We start from the raw sequence: 19,452 nt of genomic DNA, 5'->3' as shown, positions 1-19,452 counted from the left end.
ATTGTCTTTCTACATTATTATAGGAGATGCACTTTTCCATCACCAGTGAAGTATACTGTACTTTTAGTGCTAAATATGAGTAGATGTCTGAGTAAGTCAGAACAGGATCATAGCTGTTTGTGTGTGTATGTTATTTTGCACTGATTGGACTCAGCAGGTCTATCTGAGTACTACAGCACAAATGTCAGAGTGATAAATCACTCAGTCACCTGCTGCTCCGGAACTTAAGAAAGGTCAGAGACAAAACTAGCTGAGTTTGATTATTAGAAGTTTACAACATGACCCTCAGTTCAAACAACCTCGAAAAGTTCTGCTATCATGTTTTAAAGACTATCAATCAGTGTCTTGCTCAAAAAAGAAGCAAGATTTGTTAAGGTTTTACATTAAAGTGCTTACGTATGTAGCTGCCATAAAAAAATAAAAAATAAAAATAATAATAATAAAAACCTCCAAAACCATGTTTCAAAGAACTAGAAGCCATTGTTAGTCATTTGGCAGCAGTTGGGCTCAAGCTGATGTAGACGTGATGCAAGCAGCCCCAAGAAATCAAGCCAGACTGTCTGATACTTTGTCAGATAACTTTAAGAACTCAAACTCTGTAACCGGAGATTATACAGACACTGTAAAGATTCAATTTAAAAACATAGCCCAGCATAGTGTACACAAGATGAAACTATCAAAAATTCTTGTAACACTAATATGTTGCATATATCAACATATAATATACATCATCATGTAGGTCATCAAAATACAAATTCATAGACACCAAGAATAATATATATGTGATTTGATTAATAGAGTAATAATAACATGGTCATTCCAGGACTAATACATATAAACACTATAAAAGAATGTATGATCAAATAGAACAATTAGATACAAAATTGTGCATGTCTCAAGTGAATATACAGCTGAATAGGAAAAGGGTACAATAATTACATCATAAAACATCCATAAAACAGTATACAGTAAAAAAATAAACTGTACGAGATGTAAGAGTAATAATCTTAAACAAAATGTTATGGAAACATGCCAGTTCATTCATAGAAGGTTTTCAATGAATGAATGGGAAAGAGTACTTTTTTATGGGCATTATATGTGCGTTTTGAAGGGGTGGTCAAAATCCCTTGCCTCTTCAGCATATATATATATCATAATATCCTCTTGAATGATTATGTATTTCTTTTATAAAATCAATAATTAAGTATATTCATTGTTACTTAATCATTTATTGACATAAATGTATTCTTTGTGCTTTTGCTTGTGAAATAATATTCTTAAATGCATGCTGATGTACATGCACGTCACCAGCTTCTTTTAGGTGCACAAGGCCATTTGTCTCTTTCTCTGGTCTCAGGAGAAAGGTTTATGGATCCTAAAGGCGTTGTGAACACATATGTCCAACACATATGATACTTCTCTGTACAGATGGTCAAGCTATATTGAGCATTGCTTTATTGAACTTTAATTGTTATATTAAAATGTATTCTTTCTATTATATTTGCTTTCTGAGGAGCAAATGTTATCTGTTTTTCTCCCAAACGAGTGAATGTTTTACCATTATGTTTTGGTACACTTAACTGATAATAAGACGCTCAGACTCTCTTCAGCCTTGATGGGAGCTCCTATTTGCTAGTGTCCTATGTGAACGCAGTAACAGTGAAAATAATAGAGAAATAGGGATTTTGGTTTATGTTTGAGTGTTAAAACATAAAGGGGTCATTGAGTCCAACAGTTTAAGGCACTATTTCTTTGTTGAAGTCTTACTCCAGTTAGACTAAAGTTCAGTGCTATAGTCTTCTTGGTTGCAGGTTAAGTAACCACTGCCATTATTGAAGATTGAATAAGTTGTTGTTCTGGACACACTGGCGCCAGCAACCCAAATCTGTGACCTGGAAGGTCATGACGTGCCTCATCGATGGAGATATGTTTCGTCTATCTGTATATGTGTGGAAAATTACTGTGTTTATCTATATCGTAGCCAATGAGAATCATTCAACGTGTAAGCAATGACGTAGCTTAGACCTTGGAAACAGTATAACTGCTGTGATCTTAGTAACTGTAAGGGGGCGGCCTACGAACTCCTGAGTGAGTCTTGAAGCTGACTTCTGCTGATGAAATGGCAAACTATGTTCAGTAAAACTTTCTTTAATTTTTATAATTCCGACTCCGGGTCTTCATTCTTCATATCTGGTTCTGGGTCCTTTAACTGTTAACCCCTAACAGTTTCAATATTGAAATGGAGTGAGTGTTAACGCGTTAGCATTTTTTTTGTTTTCCATGTAGCTACTTTGCCTCCCCTGGAATGTGTCTGAGGTCCACTAGTTGCTTGACTAGAGTTAGCAAAGGGGGAGTAAAAGCTGATAATGATCAGTGGGAGAACCATAGACTGTAAAAAAATATGGAAGTAGTGTCCGTGACGTCACCCGTAGTTTTCTGAAGAGCGTTTTTGAAACCTAAAGTGGGCGGGGCCTCTCATCACTCCCAGATAAAATAAAATGGGCAAAGAGGCGGGACGTGCGTGGAGCTGATCTGCTAATGCTATATGCTACTGGCCTCGCGCTGAAGTGACAGCTGATTAAAGAAAGTAAAGCCAATTGTTAAAGTTCATGTTTTTGCCCTTCGAAATACTATAAGTTAGAAGACGTAACTAAAAGTGAGACTATGTGTATCGTGATGCATTATAATTCTGCTAGTTAAAACTGTATTTTCATGCAGTAACTTACAATATTGCTCTGACTCTGAGCTTGTGCGTGTGACAGTGATTCAAGCGCACCGATACCAGTTTTTGGTTGCGCTCCCCTGCCACAACCAATGCGTATTGCTTCTATTATGAGCGGGCTTGCAGCGCACTTACATTTGAAATAACAAATTTACACATGCAAAAAATGTAATATGTGAACGGCAACGGCCCCCTTATGGCAACCTGACATTAGCCTAACCTCTCGTCAGTTGAGCGGGTAGTCGAAGGAGGAGTAATGGAGTAATGTCAGTAATGGAGTAATGTCAGCCGTTTGGAGATATTTTAAAGGGGTCATACACTCACCTAAATGATGACACCATTACACCACCACCACCAGCCTGCACAGTGGTAAAAAGGCATGATGGATCCATGTACTCGTTTTCTTTACGCCAAATTCTGACTCTACCATCTGAACGTCTCAACAGAAATCGAGACTCATCAGACCAGGCAACATCTTTCCAGTCTTCAACGGTCCAATTTTGGTTAGCACTTGCATATTGTAGCCTCTTTTTCCTATTTGTAGCTGAGATAAGTGGTACCCGGTGGGGTCTTCTGCTGTTGTAGCCCATCCGCCTCAAGGTTGTGCGTGTTGTGGCTTCATGAATGCTTTTCTTCATACCTCGGTTGTAATGAGTGGTTATTTCAGTCAAATTTGCTCTTCTATCAGCTTGAATCAGTCGGCCCATCCTCCTCTGACCTCTAGCATCAACAAGACATTTTCGCTGACAGGACTGCCACATACTGGATGTTTTTCCCTTTTCACACCATTCTTTGTGAACCCTATGGTTGTGCATGAAAATCCCAGTAACTGAGCAGGTTGTGGAATACTCAGACCGGAGAATTGAATTGTCTTGACCACACACCTAAATATATTGAAGCAACTGCCATGTGATTGGTTGATTAGATAATTGCAATAATGAGAAATTGAACAGGTGTTCCTAATAGGTGTTCCTTTAGGTAAGTGTATAATGGTACATGTTCTTTTTCAAGTTGATTGTACTTCGTTGATTGTACTTTGTAGGTCGCAAGACCGAAAGCTTGCTCATAAATTGATTTTGCACAGTTTTTGAGTGTGCATCTGCTATTTTTTTTTTTACTATTTTTTTTTACTATTTTTCAAGTTGATTGTACTGAAATGTGTGTTGGCAGTGCCTGTACATAACCATCTTATAATGATAAAAATCTATCCAGTGTTTTTGTTTTAATCTCCTTATATGTTTTTCCCAGTCTTAACGTCACCTCTTAGACAAACGGGTCGGCGCGTATGGTTGGGTTGCGGAGAGTTCGGGTTACGGAGAGTTTGTGAGTTATAACGGAAATTATTATGAACATCAGCTATGCTAATTATTTCCCATCTGCCTTTCTGCTGTTATCTCGGGACGCTTGTCCCGAGAAAAATGGCGTTCGTCAGGTCCAGTTTTGTGTCCAGCCTCTCACGGGGATTTCGGATGCCCCAACGCCTGTGATGAGACGACTCAACGCCTGTGATGAGACGACTCAACGCCTGCGATATGTTATGGCGCCGTTTGATTCATAAACAATATTTATATTTAATATTTATATTTAAACAATATGAATGTAAGCCAGAGGAGAACTGGCCCCCGACTGAGCCTGGGTTCTCCCAAGGTTTTTTCTCCATCCAATCTGATGGAGTTTGGTTCCTTGCCACTGTCGCCTTGCTTTTGGCTTGCTTTGAGCTTGCTCAGTTGGGGTTATTTATTTAGTGTTTAGCAATGTTGTTGATCTGTGTTGTGCTACTTACATGTTATCACTGTGAAGCTGCTTTGATACAATCTGTATTGTGAAAAGCGCTATATAAATAAATGTGACTTGACTTGACTTGACATGGTCGGACGCCCCTCCCATGATTGTTGATTGACAACAGTGTTTCAATACATCCCCGCCCTGAGCGAGCTGTCATCATAGTCCGCCATTGTTGATACACTGGAGCAGAATGGCGTCTAAGCGATTGTGTTGTTCTGTTCTTGGGTGTAATAACGAACACAGCAGTCATTTTGATGCTCCTAAATCCGAACCGCTGAAGACACAGTGGCTGAGTTTTGTTTTCGCAGGGAATATTACCCATTAGCAACGTCAATGCTTTCATGTTTGTGCGATTCACTAATCTTTTCTCACCAGACTGCTTTATAAACGAGGAACAGAATAAAGCTGGTTTTGCTAAGTAGCTGCTCCTGAAAAAAAAGAATCGGTACCAACTATTCATGTTCCTGCTGCACCTCCAGAAGAAGTGAGTGTAAAATTGAATTAACCTTTATACTAATCTTTGCAAATCGCTTGCACACTTCACGAATGCGGCTAAGGTTTACACTCAGGGTACATTACAGCATGTTTTCTATGTACGACGTTCTCAATATAATTCATAATCCCACATGTATAATGAATGTGTTATGGTTATTGTGTTATTACAAACTGAGTACAAAGTGACATTGTTACCCAACGATTCAGAAACGTCCAGTTGGAGCCTTAATTGTCAAACTACTTTGCGATCGTCATCTTGTTCAAACAGACACGATTGCACAGATGTGTCCTCAGACAACTTCCGCTGCCATTCTTTCTCCAAAATATACCCTCTACCATTGCCAAGGCAACACTCTACGTGCGTTGTGTCAAAACGCAGAACAGAGAGGCAGAGTGAGTAAAGCTCATTATACTTTTAAAGGTACTGTATATGCACTGACACAATACTAATGAGAATTGAATTAAAATATATTTCAAACTTTTATTTAGACGCTAAAGAATCAAATTAACTTGTATGAAAATGGCATTATAAGATAAGCAATGATGATAAGATAAGCAATGATGATAAAAGTAGAGCAGACTGCAAACTATGCTATGCTAAATTAACAAGAGGAGGGGTGAGAAATAGCTTCTTTTAACACAAGCAATTTGATTATACGTTGTATAGGCCTATTTACTTTGTTACAGTCAGAAAGTGAAAAACATCTGATGAAAATAAAACATTGTTAGAAGAAGTGTAATGGTATGGTAAGTACTCATATTAGTACTTGGTACTAGCAAGTACCCGAAATGTAAGTACTTGTTCTGAAAAAAAAAAGTGGTATCGGCGCATCCCTAAATAATTTTGTGTCTGATTGATCCAGATGTACAATGTAGTAAAATTAGTAGTGTCAGTAGTTTTATCTGATACACTGGTGAGTTGGTGAGTAGAATAGTGTAGTGCTCTTTCAGCTCAGGCTAATTCATTAGTGGAGTATTATGTGCTAATGCTGCGCAACATGTGGGTAGGGATCAATAGGCCATTGATGAGGAGCCTCAGCTGGGTATTGACACAGCTTGATATTGAGAGACGGAAGTCAGCGGTGGTTATTGCCTTCTTAAATTACGGCTGCCTCTCAGAGCTGCTGCTCACATTACTATACCACTGAGAGCAGTTACTTTTTAATCGCATTTTTAATCGCTCAATAACTAAGGGCTGAATGTTCAAAGTTTAAGCCGGTGACTAAGGCTAAGATGTAGTATGTAGGCCTGTGAATTTGTGGACTTAATGTACAGTATATAAGTCTTCTGAATAAAAGTTCTGTGGTAATAATGGAACTTTGATACAGTATATACTGTATCATGGTTGGGCGATATGATCAAAATCTTATAACATTTTATAGTCATATAGTTACAGTATATAGTTTATAATCATAGTAATTTTATTTCACGATAACGAAATATATTGTGATATAGTTATTTCTTGTCAACATTTCCAATATCACACAAAACTATTACTAGACTAAGTAAAAACAAAACAAAAGTACAGTAATCACCTACATACAATGATAAAGAAACTAATTATACTGGAAAAGATAATGTTAAGGTGGCATCACTGTTAAATTAAAGATGCTGCTGACATCTAGTCGTAAGTCGACATGCCTGATTTCTTCGCTGCCTCTGGCCGTTGTTTACAGTATGTATGCATCAAATCTCCTTGCCCGTTGGATTGTGGGGGAGGACTAATAACTATATATATTTTTTAAAAAAGCCTTTCAAATGTCAGTTACTCTCAGCTGAACCATTGCAGTTTCAAACTACAATGGTTTCAAATCGCAGCTACAAACCCTGTTACGGTTGCTTTAGAGCTTTGGCCTCCAAGTTTTTGTTCAGTTTTGATGTTGAAATCTATGATCTCTTGAGTGAAATATGAACAAAATATGACCACTTTTTAGTCTTGGGTAATTTTATGCTAATATTTGTTGTGGAAATGACACGTTTTTTTCAAGTGATTTTTTTATTTTTTATTTAATTGAATAATTTGATTTGTTAAATCTGATCTTAACTCAAAATCTGCAAATTGATGATGTGAATGTTTGAGAGACTAATTTCTCTGATCATATGCCTATCAGTTTTAAGTCTCCTACTGCCATTCAACCAGTATTTCTACTACTATTCTATTAGGACAACAATTGGTTGGCTTAAAAAAAAAAAAACACACACACACACAAAAAAAATTGGTTGGCTACAAAATGTTGTGGTAATAGGGCCGAGACTGTGGAATGAGCAGCCGTTATCCATCAGGTCTTTGTAAAAATCTTTCTTTAAAAATCTTTGTAGATGTTTAAGAATTTGCTGAAACCTCACTTAATGTTGGTAGCATGGTTACATTTTGTGTTTTATATGTTTTTGTTTTATCGCTCAATATGAGTTTTCATTTTTGAATTTTTATGTAAAGCACCTTTTGTCAACCTTTGGTTTATTTTTAACAGTGCTGTAGATAAGAATGACGAGCCTATAACAGGGCGAGGAGCTTACTCAAGGGTAATAAACTCTTAAAAAACTGATCAAATAAACAAGTGACTTTCTCTCACTAAGCATTAGTCGACACACAGGCACATGCCAAGGCCGAGAATAACTTGAGCGCTTAGCTAAGGCAAGGAATAAATACTCCAATCAAAGTGACCAAACCGGTGTATCAGATCAGAACTTGGTACTGGACCTAGTTGAAACCACACAGTTCACAAGGAAGGGCACGGGCAGCTGTTAAAACAACCAATACTAAATCAGCTTACATCCCTCAGCACAACCAAAACATGCGGTGCAAAAGAGGGAATCTGAAGCAGGGTTCCCACTCTTTTCTTGAAATGATTTTCCAGGACTTTTCCAAGACACTTTTCAAGACTTTTTCAGCTGCTACAGTGCGAATAAAGTTATCACAACTAAGACTGGGCGATATACCGATATGTGATATTGTACCTATACTGTTATAAAGATTGTTGTCTTTCACAATGCCACCTGCTTTCCTCTACTTGCAATGCCACACTAATGCCACTACTAAAACAGAAGTTTTACTTCAGTTCATACGGTGCTATTTTACTTGCTGATATCAGTTTAAAAGTCCAAACTCTCACAGTCAAGCCGTATTCGCAATTAGGCACTAACGTTAAAATTTTTTAACTATAATTGGACTTCTAAATTGCATCTGCTTGCACCAAGGCACATTATGCATCTGGTAGCTATACATATTGGCATAAACTGATGAGTTCTGTGTTTTTGATTATTACTATAAATTATTTTGTTTTAGCAAATCTTTGAAAACATTTTTGTCAATTATATTGAAAATGGATAGACCTTTTGTAAAAAGCTAAATGTGTTTAAATACAAAATTTTTGTTTCTGCTGTCGGACAATAGAACAAGTATGAAATACTGACTGGAACGTGCAGAGTGCAAATTACTCCTTCTACTGCTCCTTCACTTCTTCTATGACCATGTGTAATTATAACATGATAAAAAAATTCTTGCTACACTATGTAGCCTGTAGACAATATTATGGACCAATGTGAGGGTTTTTGTGTCTCAAAATGAGGCAGATTATGAAAAATCGTAACACTAGGGGGATCCGGGGGACCCCCCTAGTGTTTCCAAGTGTTTGAAAACAATCTTATCTGAATAATTTTTTGTACCTTTATAAAGGGCACTTTCCCCTAATGTTATTTAATGTATGCTCTAAATTTCATTTCAAATTCTTACATTTTATTAATAGGCTACATTCAATTAAAATAATAAGACAATCTAGCCTATAGGCTGTTACCAATCAAATTAAATAATTTACATTGAAAGATTATAACTGTATTAAATTAAAATAGTGATACTTTGAAACTAAACCGCCAGTAGGAGGCAGCAGGCGGCCGTCTTAATGAGCGAGACATTGAGTCCCCCCTTCTATGTCCCAACCGGGTTGGCGTGTTCTCTGTCTCCGTTGCCTCTAGCCACGGTTAAAAATGGTAGGGTCTACAAAAGGGGTGTCTGAAATCGCTTTACATTAAAATGTTCCTACAGTGAAAATAGGAGATGACTTGTATTGTAACTGTAAGTATATTTTTCACAATATCACTAAAATTATCTGACACCCCAAAACTGATATTTCTGTCCCTTTGTAATTCGAACTATGGGAACTTGGCCCAGTAAGACTACCTGTTACCCGTCGCTATGTCGAAGCTTTTGCTGAGGCGGAGGGCAGGAGGAGAGGGACGGGAATGTCACGTTGTAGATTCGATAGACTCGTTATTCTCCGCTTTTCTACAATTAATAGCTGAAACTGCTGCACCACGCTGCTGCATCATGTTGTCAGACAGGAGTACCGCATGTGCACATTTGCCACAGAACTCACATGTCCGTAGTAGTTTGGAGGGGCAAGTCCCTGGGCAAGTCCTACCAGCATACTGAGATATCAAATTGCGTACTATGCAAAATGTGTAAATATTGGCAGGTTTGTGTCACGTGGGGCGCTGTGCTGGCTACATGCAGAATTGAAAGAAGACAAACACTTCAGCCCAATATTACTTGTTGAAGGTAGCTAAAAACAGACATTCATGCGTAAAATGTTTAAACCGAAAATAATTTTCCAGGACAATGCAAACATTTCCAGGACATTTTACTTTTTCCCCATTTTCCATGTGTTTTCCAGGACTGGAAAAATGGTCTTTAATTTTCCAGGTTTTCCAGGACGCGTGGGAACCCTGTGAAGGTTGTAAAATCTAGCAAAGATTTCTGAGAATACCAACCTGCACCAAACAAATGTCCTGAATAGACATCCCTTTATTCCAGGCCCAAGAAGAAGCCACACTCCTAGTAGAGTGAGCATGGACAACAATGAAACAAGTCTCATTTTTAGAAGCATACGCCAACGCTTTAGCTTCTACAATCCAGTGAGACAAGCCCTGTTGTGAAAGCGGCAGACCTAACCCCCTGGGGTAGGCTATCGCGCCGGCACGATTATCTCTATTTATTTCTATCAGTGCAAAAGAGACTCAAATAACTCTGTCGATTTTTGTGATACAGGCAAGTGTTATACATCATTCAAAACTGTTAAATGTCTACTTTTATTTGTGTACACTAATAATAAAAACAAAATGTTGTGTTTTTTGTAAAATAAAGAAAATAAACATGATGCACATTCTGTCGTCTCTCTCAATGTGAAGTTCATTCTGAAATGCGACAGAAAAGGATCTTTAACTCAGCAAATACTTGCCACCCACACGTGAGTTACATTAAGATAAATATATGCATAAGACATGCTTTTCCTTAAGCTTAAAACAGATAAAAACAAAAACAAAAAAGCAATCCATATGGAAGCAATGACATATACAGTTTCTTCAGCCCGAGCTGATTAACACTAATGTGACCACACCCACACGCATGCGAGCTGTTCAAATTCAAATGAACCACGTGAAGGATCGCAGAGCTGTTACCGCCCTCATCACCGCTAAACAAAGAATCAGCGACTCTGCTTTTCGTAGAGTTTGGAAGTGTTTGGTCTGTGCACCTTGGATCAGAAGAATTAGAAGAACAAGATTTGATTATGAGAACGATTTTTAAGGTAAGACACATAATACGCGTCTTATGGTTGGATATACTTTACATTGTGGCTACTAGTTAAACTGGTGCCAGACTAAAACCCAAGGCCTGCAGCATCTTCACCTGGCAGACCTGAAGCACCTCTATAGTGTAAATGTAGGATGCTTCATGCCCAGCTTCCATTTACGCCTTCTTAACAATGTGTAGCGTGGTATGGCTTCGAGGGCAATGACAGTGACGACTTACACCCACGAGGAGTCAGTCACAGGTGGGCTGCAACAGCTTCCTTGATGGACAGCGGTTTTGTGCAACCCAAGCAGTTGGCCCCATCGATAGAAGTAAGGAGATCCGATCACGCAGCCTGATGTGAGATCTCATCATGTAATTTGGGGAAAAATGGAGTGAGTCTCTGAGGAGCAGTGGTCCTGCTGCAGAAACCAGATCATGATCCATCATCATGTTCCTCGGTGGGTGTTCCAGAGGTGCCTAGTCAAGGTCCAGGTTCTTGACAGCCTCCGTAAGAATCCTCAAGCATTTAATCCTCCTTGATGGACATTGTGTTTCTGCCAGATTGTGGAAGGAGAGCAGCAAGGGAAAGCAGCATCCTCTTAAAAACGTAATGGTTGCAAAACTTGCCTTATGAATGAAAAATATTCAGGGACAATGGCAATGAGTGCTGAGCTATATAGCGGATGGCACAATGCAATCAGGATTCGGTATTAACGCAATGTCGAGCCGAAATTCAAGCCCTAAAACACCAACAATATTCATCCTGAGCAAATGAAATGAGAGAGGCGGTTTGTGTGTCAACTCACTTTCAGAGAATAGAGAGAGTGAGAAAGCACAGTTGGTATTGTGTCTATTCTGAGGGAAATGAGTATTGGAAGAGTTTCAGATATTTCAGTATCGATATATATATATATATATATATATATATATATAGAATTTTTTTTTTATTTTTGACAACACTACATTGCACTTAGTTAGATGCCTTTTTTTTAAAAAAGACCACAATTGAAAATGTATATATTATATAGCCTATAAAATTCAACTACAGCCTGTAAGCCAAAGTGGCTAGTAGGAGTGAAAGTGTTACATGGCCCTGCTGAAACCCACCCACATTTGGCATGTGTTAATCTCAAGCCCTGGTAAGCACAGTAAAATGAGGCAGGTGTAATGAGGATCCCAGGACTGTCAGTACCTTGTATGCGATGCTGTTGAGAACCTTCATGGCTAGATCAGAGACGTCTGGAAATGGATCAGCTGCTAGATGCAGTAACACCCTCCAAATCTGTGTATATACACTGTTAAAAGACACTCCTGAAAAGAGAAAACATTTTGTTACTTTCATTTTAAATTAAGGGAATTATTTAATTGGTTAATTTAATGACAATTTGTGTAGAAACAACTCAGTAGAGTTAAACTGAAGCTCAGATCTTCCCTAGGATATTCCTTACAAAAAAAGTACTGCCGCCTCAGCATGGTACAATGATGCTATTGGATGAAAATACAGTGGTATTTTGAATTCATGGTACTGAACGATTAACGTTTCCATATACTATGATAGTTACAAAAATGCCAAGGTATTATGACTTACATGGAATAATAAATCAGAAATATAAAAAAATATTAAATATTAAATATTAAAAAGTTTTCAGTTTTCAGATTTATAAAACCGTTCGTACGCCAGAACCTGCGCAGAATTCACTTTATAAATCCCAGTCAGCGGGAGATTGTGCGCACACCTACCCGAAATAACCATATATGGAGATTACAACGCCTAGTTTTACTATGCATATCCTCCTCTGCATATCATTTGCATATGATTATTCATTCTCGTGATACCAAGTTTAATGCGGATGTACCGTTACATTATTACAAACATTTTTTTTTTTTTTTGTAGCCTAAATCCTTGCCTTGTTTTTGAATGACTAAATCAAATAGTGTTAAATACATTTCAAAGTTTTTCTCAATCTTTTCCACTGGCCAAATAGTATTTTTAATTGATTTATATTTTAATGGAAACAGATAGACATGGTTGGGCATTATTTGCACAAAACAATTTTCTCAGACAATCTGCTATTATCATGATTAGCAATTATTTCTAGTTAAAACATTAAAACACAGCATGCCAGAAGAAAAGTGTTCAAAAGCATTGCATCCATAACAAATAGGTCTATTTCTATTTATTGAATATAATTTTTTTGTAACTTCTCAGTAATGATTTCATGTAGTTTAAGTGTTTAACTCCATTACTGTCATTTTTAATCTAAATGTTTATATCAGAAGTGAAACATAGTTTAAATCATTCTTTTATTTATTTAAACTGTTATTGAGAACATGCACTCTATTTATGATTTGGACTCATAATGAAGATTTACGGTTTTATTCCATCTGCCGTTAGATTATAGGCTATACTGTATGTGCGTCAGTTTCACTAAACGGTCCAACGCGCGTGCTGGCGCAGTCATTTAAGAAGGGATGGATGTTTGCTTCAAGTGAGATAGGTTTGTGAAATTATATTTGAATAGGGGATTATCACGCTGATTCGTAGTACTTCCGGATTCTGTGATCTTTGTGCACTGCTACTTCCATTGAATCACCGATCTCGCTGGCGAACTGATGAAGGACTACACTAAGTTTATTTATACAGCATCCCTGGTAAATTAGTCTGATTCACAAAAGTGCCGGCTGCCAACAAACGTGCTACCTTGTTTTATTTTAAAGTTTTAATCCACTTCTTCCTTATACTCAATTCAGTCAGGAATCCATGAAAACTTAAGTAGGGTTGGCGTTGTTGGTTAGATTTACAAAGTGGAACAGAGTAGTGACATACTGTACATAGCATTCGTCTCAGGCATTGTTGAACTGCGTCGGAAGTGGACATGCACAAAGTTGAAAAATCCCGCCCATGAAACCCGGAAGTGTGATAATCCCCTTTTACATTTGTGTAGATGTATAATTTTCTTTAGATTCTCTGTCTAATAGTGAGCATAAAGACATTTGACTCCAGCTCAGCATTGGTGTCACCAAAACACATACTCTTCTAAAAGAGTGCGTACGCACGGTCAAGAGCATCCTTACGGTGCGCACTTATTTACGCCAAGTTTATTTTTTATAAATCCCGATATGTGCGTGGAAAAATGCGTACGCATATTTCTATGCCCATTTTGTGCGTACGCAACGTTTATACATCAGGCCCCAGATCTCATCCATCTTTCATTAGAAGCTGTCATTGCCAGTTTTGCCACTATCCTAATGTTATCACCTGGTCTGGAAATTATGTAATTTCAGAAGCCAGAAACAGCTGTGGGAAAACATTGATTTCAATCTGACATTTTCTCTCCTGTCCCTAGAGTGAACCAGCAACCGCAGATGACATTATAAGACTGTTTCTCTCAATTCTCATGCATTTTCATCATCACCTACAGCATGTCATTGGTGACTCTAGGTGAGTCACTAGTTTATCCTGCTCTGCACCACTCAGGTAATCAAAACACATTTCTTAAATTACATAGAGGTGCCATTCTCGCCTCATTAGAAGACAGGGCACATCTGTAATGTGTGCATGTATGCAAACTATCCTATCGGCCGGATGAGTATAAGCTGGAGCGCGTTAAGAAGTGTGTGTGAACGTCAAGAGACCATCAGGCAGATGAGCATATTTTGTGATACAGAAAGACTTTCTGCTTTCCGTGTGGTGTTGTGTGAGTGTGGAGCCCCTCCTCATTGGCATGCACAGTGTGCCTTGCCATTCTAACGCATGCACAATCCAAAGCGCTTCATGAACACAGACTACAGGACCACCTCCTCCACCTCACTCTCTCTTCTTGCACTTTTCTCTATCCAACACAATAACAGCTGGTACAGAAAGCAGATGTTCAATGATTTTAAAGCCAATAAACTGTCTTCTGACCAGCACTCTAAATGATGATCTTAAGCAATTTGTACTGAAAAATTAGTAGTAATTTTCAACAAATCAAAAACAAAACTAATTTAAAAATAAAAATAATAATTGCAGCGAAGATAATTCTACAACCATCAAATAGTCACCAGTGGAGAAAGTGATAGTATAATACGGTATGGGGCGGGGCTCTGGCACACTTTGCTGATGAAAACAGAGCCATCATTTTCTACAGAGGGGCATGAAATATTCAGCAAGACTGCAGTGGTGTGCAACCTGGCACAGTTTCAAAACACACTAAGAAATGGACCCAATAATGAAGTAAGCGGTCAAAACATGTCCCTAAACATACCAGATTATTCATATCATAGTTTATTATGATATTATTCCAGTGCTGCTAAACATACTAGTACTGTAGCTCACTTTCCATGCATCAGCACGAGAGAAATGTGTATATGAGCAAAAACAAAACAAAAATATAGCTGCAAACAGCAATTACCGGGGCCAAGCAGCATAAGATGACAGGACATGCCAACATTGCTGAAAGTGTCAGACCAACTGAAACAATGAACAATTAAAGACATTTAAAGACAATTGTATGCGAAATGATATCGGCCGATTTGGTCAATTTTTTACACATCGGTATCGTTCCGATGTCAAAATAGGGCCGATGTGAACAGGCCGATGATCATTCCCTGTGTATTTGACGTGCGTGGGGGCGGGGATGTTTGTTTTTGCACGCGTATTAAAAGCGCAAGTGCGTTTAAACATCAAGCGCACGAAGACTGGAACTGGTGAGCTGTTTTCTGCCAGCCTTCCTAATGCGTATTTTTGTCCCGCCAAAGCCATATTTGACCGGTAAGTGATGTAGATGAGTGACTGGTGCGCTTGTTTAACTGAAGGAACGAGAGTCAATTAAAGCACCGGTCACGCGCGCCGCCTTCAAAATGTCTTTCGCTTGTTTAACTCAGGGAACAAGAGAGAGTGAAAGCACCGGTCACACGCGCCTTCTTCAAAATGTCTTTCGCTTGTTTAACGGAGGGAACAAGAGAGAGTGAAAGCACCGGTCACGCGCGCCGTCTTCAAAATGTCTTTCGCTTGTTTAACGGAGGGAACAAGAGAGAGTGAAAGCACCGGTCACGCGCGCCGTCTTCAAAATGTCTTGCTTTCTCTCCCCCTCACGCATGTTTATGAATTGAGTTGACTGAATATCTTTGAGAATAAACGATGGTAAAAGGTTTGGAAGACCGAAGTTTTTTTCTTCTGAACTACTGGTTGTGAATTGTGAAACCACACTTTCAATAAACCAAAAAAAAAATCTATCGTGTTGATGAAATGTTTTCTGTGTCGACTGTCGAGACCATAGACTGTAAAAATAGGTCGAGACAAATCTCGTGCGATGTTCTAACTGCCTGGATAATCACACAACGTGGGCCGTGGTTCCGTTAATGACACGTCCGATTCGCGAACTAATGACTCCTTTGAACCGATTCACTTTAATGAATGGTTAAAACAACTGATCTGTCAACACTGAGCTCAAGATACATAAATCGGAAACACTTTACAATAAGGTTCCATTTATTAAAGTGTACATAAATGTACACTTTAATAAATGGAACCTTATTGTAAAGTGTAAGGTTAATAGATTAATAGAATGTTAACAAATTTTGTTAACATTCTATAGTTTCTGTGGATACTCCATGACAAAACTACCCCAGTCATTCTAGAATGATTCATTCTTTCCAAATAGAGCAATTCAAGTAATCTGGTGAAATTGTTTTTATATCACAATATATATATCGCAGAAAAATAAAATATCACAATGTCATTTTTTACCAATATCGTGCAGCCCTAATCCTCGCTATGTGTTTTCTATACAGGGATATCGACATCGGTAAATATCGGTATCGGCCATAACAGCAATGTTAATATCGGTTATCGGTATCGGCCACAAATTTTCACATCGGTGCATCACTAGAAATGACTGAAAAATCATAGAAACTGTAAATAAAAGTATGATTTAATGGATTATCACTTTCGACCAATAGGTGGCACAGTTACAAAACTGATGTGATGTGGTCAGAGTGAAGTGACAATGACACGTATAAAGTTTGGTGTCAATATGTCAAGGCATTGCAGAGATAAAGCCTGAATAGTGCTTTTAGAGTCACGCCTCAACTTTGCTGCCAGCGCTGTACGAAAATGGTTTCATCTATCGACACGAAATCTATAACTTTTAGTCGGCACGGTCTGGAGATGATACGATTCGATTTTGGTGAAAAACGGACAAATAGTTTAGGAGGAGTTCGAAAAAGTAGGTTTTGACTGAAAATCAAGATGGCGGACAGAAAGTTCGGCCAAATGAGGAAAACCTGGTATCCATGTTCTCAGCTTGACCCAAGGACCAGTGGCATTTCAACAGGCAGATTTATTCAAAAGTTATTAGCCTTTTTGGAAATTTTGTTATAACTTTTGACCACTAGGTGGTGCTGTTTTGAAATATTTTGAGTTCCTTCAGGGGATGGTGTTGTTGACATATTCTGAGTTTTTGAGACTATTAAGACCAGTGGCATTTCAACAGGCAGATTTATTCAAAAGTTATTAGCCTTTTTGGAAATTTTGTTATAACTTTTGACCACTAGGTGGTGCTGTTTTGAAATATTTTGAGTTCCTTCAGGGGATGGTGTTGTTGACATATTCTGAGTTTTGTAATATTACACCATTACATTTGTTTAGTATAGCACTTTATTTCACAAAACTGTATAGAAGTCAATGGGAATTTCATGTTTTGTTCTATTATAGCACCACCAAGAGGCTCAGTCCCACATTTTTTTATGTGTCCTCAGAGTGAGCCCTTACATATGTGTGTCAATTTTGGTGAACATAGCTCAATTGGCTTCAGAGTTATAGCCATTTATATGAAAAAAAAACACGTAAAAAATGACTGACACATGACTTTGTTTGAATTTTATCGATCACTATCGACCTATGTTTCCAAACTTCTGACTGTGGTTTCGTCTCGATCGGACAAGCGGTTTCGAAGATATAGCCAAATGTTGTTTTTGTGCTAAATCACAACACTACACAAACCGTAAGACGAAACCCAGCATGTTTGGTATCATTGGACTCGGCAACGATTCAGGAACTCAAAAAGATGACTCCTGTGAAAATAAGCCGACCACACACAAAGTTATAAGCATTTGAAAAAAACATTACTAGGTGGCGCTGTTTCGAAACTTCTCAGGCTCCTTCAGGGCATCGTACTTATGACCCATACCGAGTTTCGTAACAATTCGTTCATGCATTTAGAAAATACAGCATTTTAGTACATAATTCAAAATGGCCGACAGACAAAAGGGCCGATATGGGAAAATTGTCGACTCGGCATGACACACTGAATCTAACAAGAACAATTTTATTATTTTTGGACAAACTGTTCTGAAGTTATAAGCAAAAATAGCCAAAAACTATGAATATTTTTGATCTCCGGACCAGTAGGTGGCGCTGCGCCGAAATGCTGCATGTTGCCTCAGGTCATGCTTATGATGACTTGTACCAAGTTTGGTCTGAATCCGATAAAGCACTGCAGAGATACATCCTTATTTCTGTTTTCGCAAGCGCTACGTAAAATTTGTTCGTAGGTTTATCAAAAAAACGGTTAAGCGAATCAACTTGAATTTTATAACTTTGTCCTCATTTTCTGTAGATGATCTGATTAAATTTTTGTGCAAATCGGACAAACCGTCTAGGACGAGTTCGAAAAAGTAGCTTTTTTGGAAAATTCAAGATGGCCATATTTTTATGACGGAAAATGACATCATAGGGTGCAATCGAATCGGCATGAGCTCAGGAACAAGGGGAATTTTGATGATAGGCCTAACGGTTCAAATGCTATTAGCATAATAAAAGTAAACTTTGGACAGATGGTGGTGCTAGAGGGAATGAATTAGAAATACCAAAATTGGTGTATTTGATGTTGGGACTGTCCTCTATCAGAATGTCAAACTAAAACAACTTTCCCGCAATCGGTAAGGAAGAAGAATAATAAGAACGAGAACAGATACAATAGGTGCCTCTGCACCTTCAGTGCTTGGCCCCTAAAAAAAGCATGTTGTACTGACCATAAGCTATCTGTAACTTAAAAGATCAGACCAATGATCCGTAAACAATCACTTCATAATCGAATTGTCATGTTGGTTGAGCAGAGGAGGAAGCAGGATCCATGTGCAGCATTCTTATATTAAATAAACCCAAAACTTCAAAAATACAGACTCAGACTCAAGAGCAAGACTCAGGAATGGAACAACCAACATAACACAACGTTAAGAACTCACAAAGACTGAACTAGAGACAAGACTTAAATACAAAAAAACAACAACAACAAAACAAAACAAAAAAAATAGGATGACTAATAAAATATGTTATAAATATATAATAAATATTGTGGACTTGCAATTGTGATTGTTGCATCAGATTTGGCAAAAAATGTCATCCTTTTTCATGACTTGTCCATTCGTTCATGATTGCTATTGTTCTTATAAAAATTATTTTGTAGAGATTTGATGCTAGAAATTAATCCTAGAGAAGAAATTTTTTCATGGTGCTAAATTTCTCCATTAAGAAAACAATGTCTAACCGATAAATTTCTAGTAACATGTATACAAAGAAACATTTTATAGGAGAACATTTATATTACAGTACCTATAGATATTTCCATATATTGTCCATAAAAGATTCTTTCTATCTACTGTGATAGAACAACAACTGCTATAAAAACACCCTGAATCCAAGTATCCATGGTAACTGGAAGGTGCTTCGAACCCTGGACTCGAACCCTGCTGTGCTAACACTCATGTTTCTGCATTGCCTGGCTACTGATTTATGTATGCAAAGCAAAGTCACTCCTGGAGGTTGATTAAGGACTTGATTAAGGACTTGAAATGCAGTAGTCACAGATTATATTAAAATAAAACTGAGTAGAGGAAA

The 19,452-nt window shown here is 37.9% G+C and overlaps 1 protein-coding gene across 9 annotated transcripts in view; it reads right to left on the bottom strand.

The window, feature by feature from the left end:
• The window catches only part of rptor (regulatory associated protein of MTOR, complex 1), a 402,321-nt gene that overhangs the window by 144,724 nt on the left and 238,145 nt on the right, over window positions 1-19,452 (bottom strand). For all 9 annotated transcript variants that reach the window (XM_089134067.1, XM_089134063.1, XM_089134065.1 and 6 more), the window contains one exon: window positions 11,764-11,882. In XM_089134067.1, the coding sequence (XP_088990193.1) occupies window positions 11,764-11,882 (119 nt within the window). The remainder of the gene's footprint in view (window positions 1-11,763; window positions 11,883-19,452) is intronic.

Source organism: Pimephales promelas, chromosome 8 (assembly GCF_988280905.1).
Source record: "Pimephales promelas chromosome 8, fPimPro1.hap1.1, whole genome shotgun sequence".
NCBI classification, from domain to species: Eukaryota; Metazoa; Chordata; class Actinopteri; order Cypriniformes; family Leuciscidae; genus Pimephales; species Pimephales promelas.
Note: the sequence above shows the minus strand (reverse complement) of the source record. Positions and strands in the feature narration are given on the sequence as shown.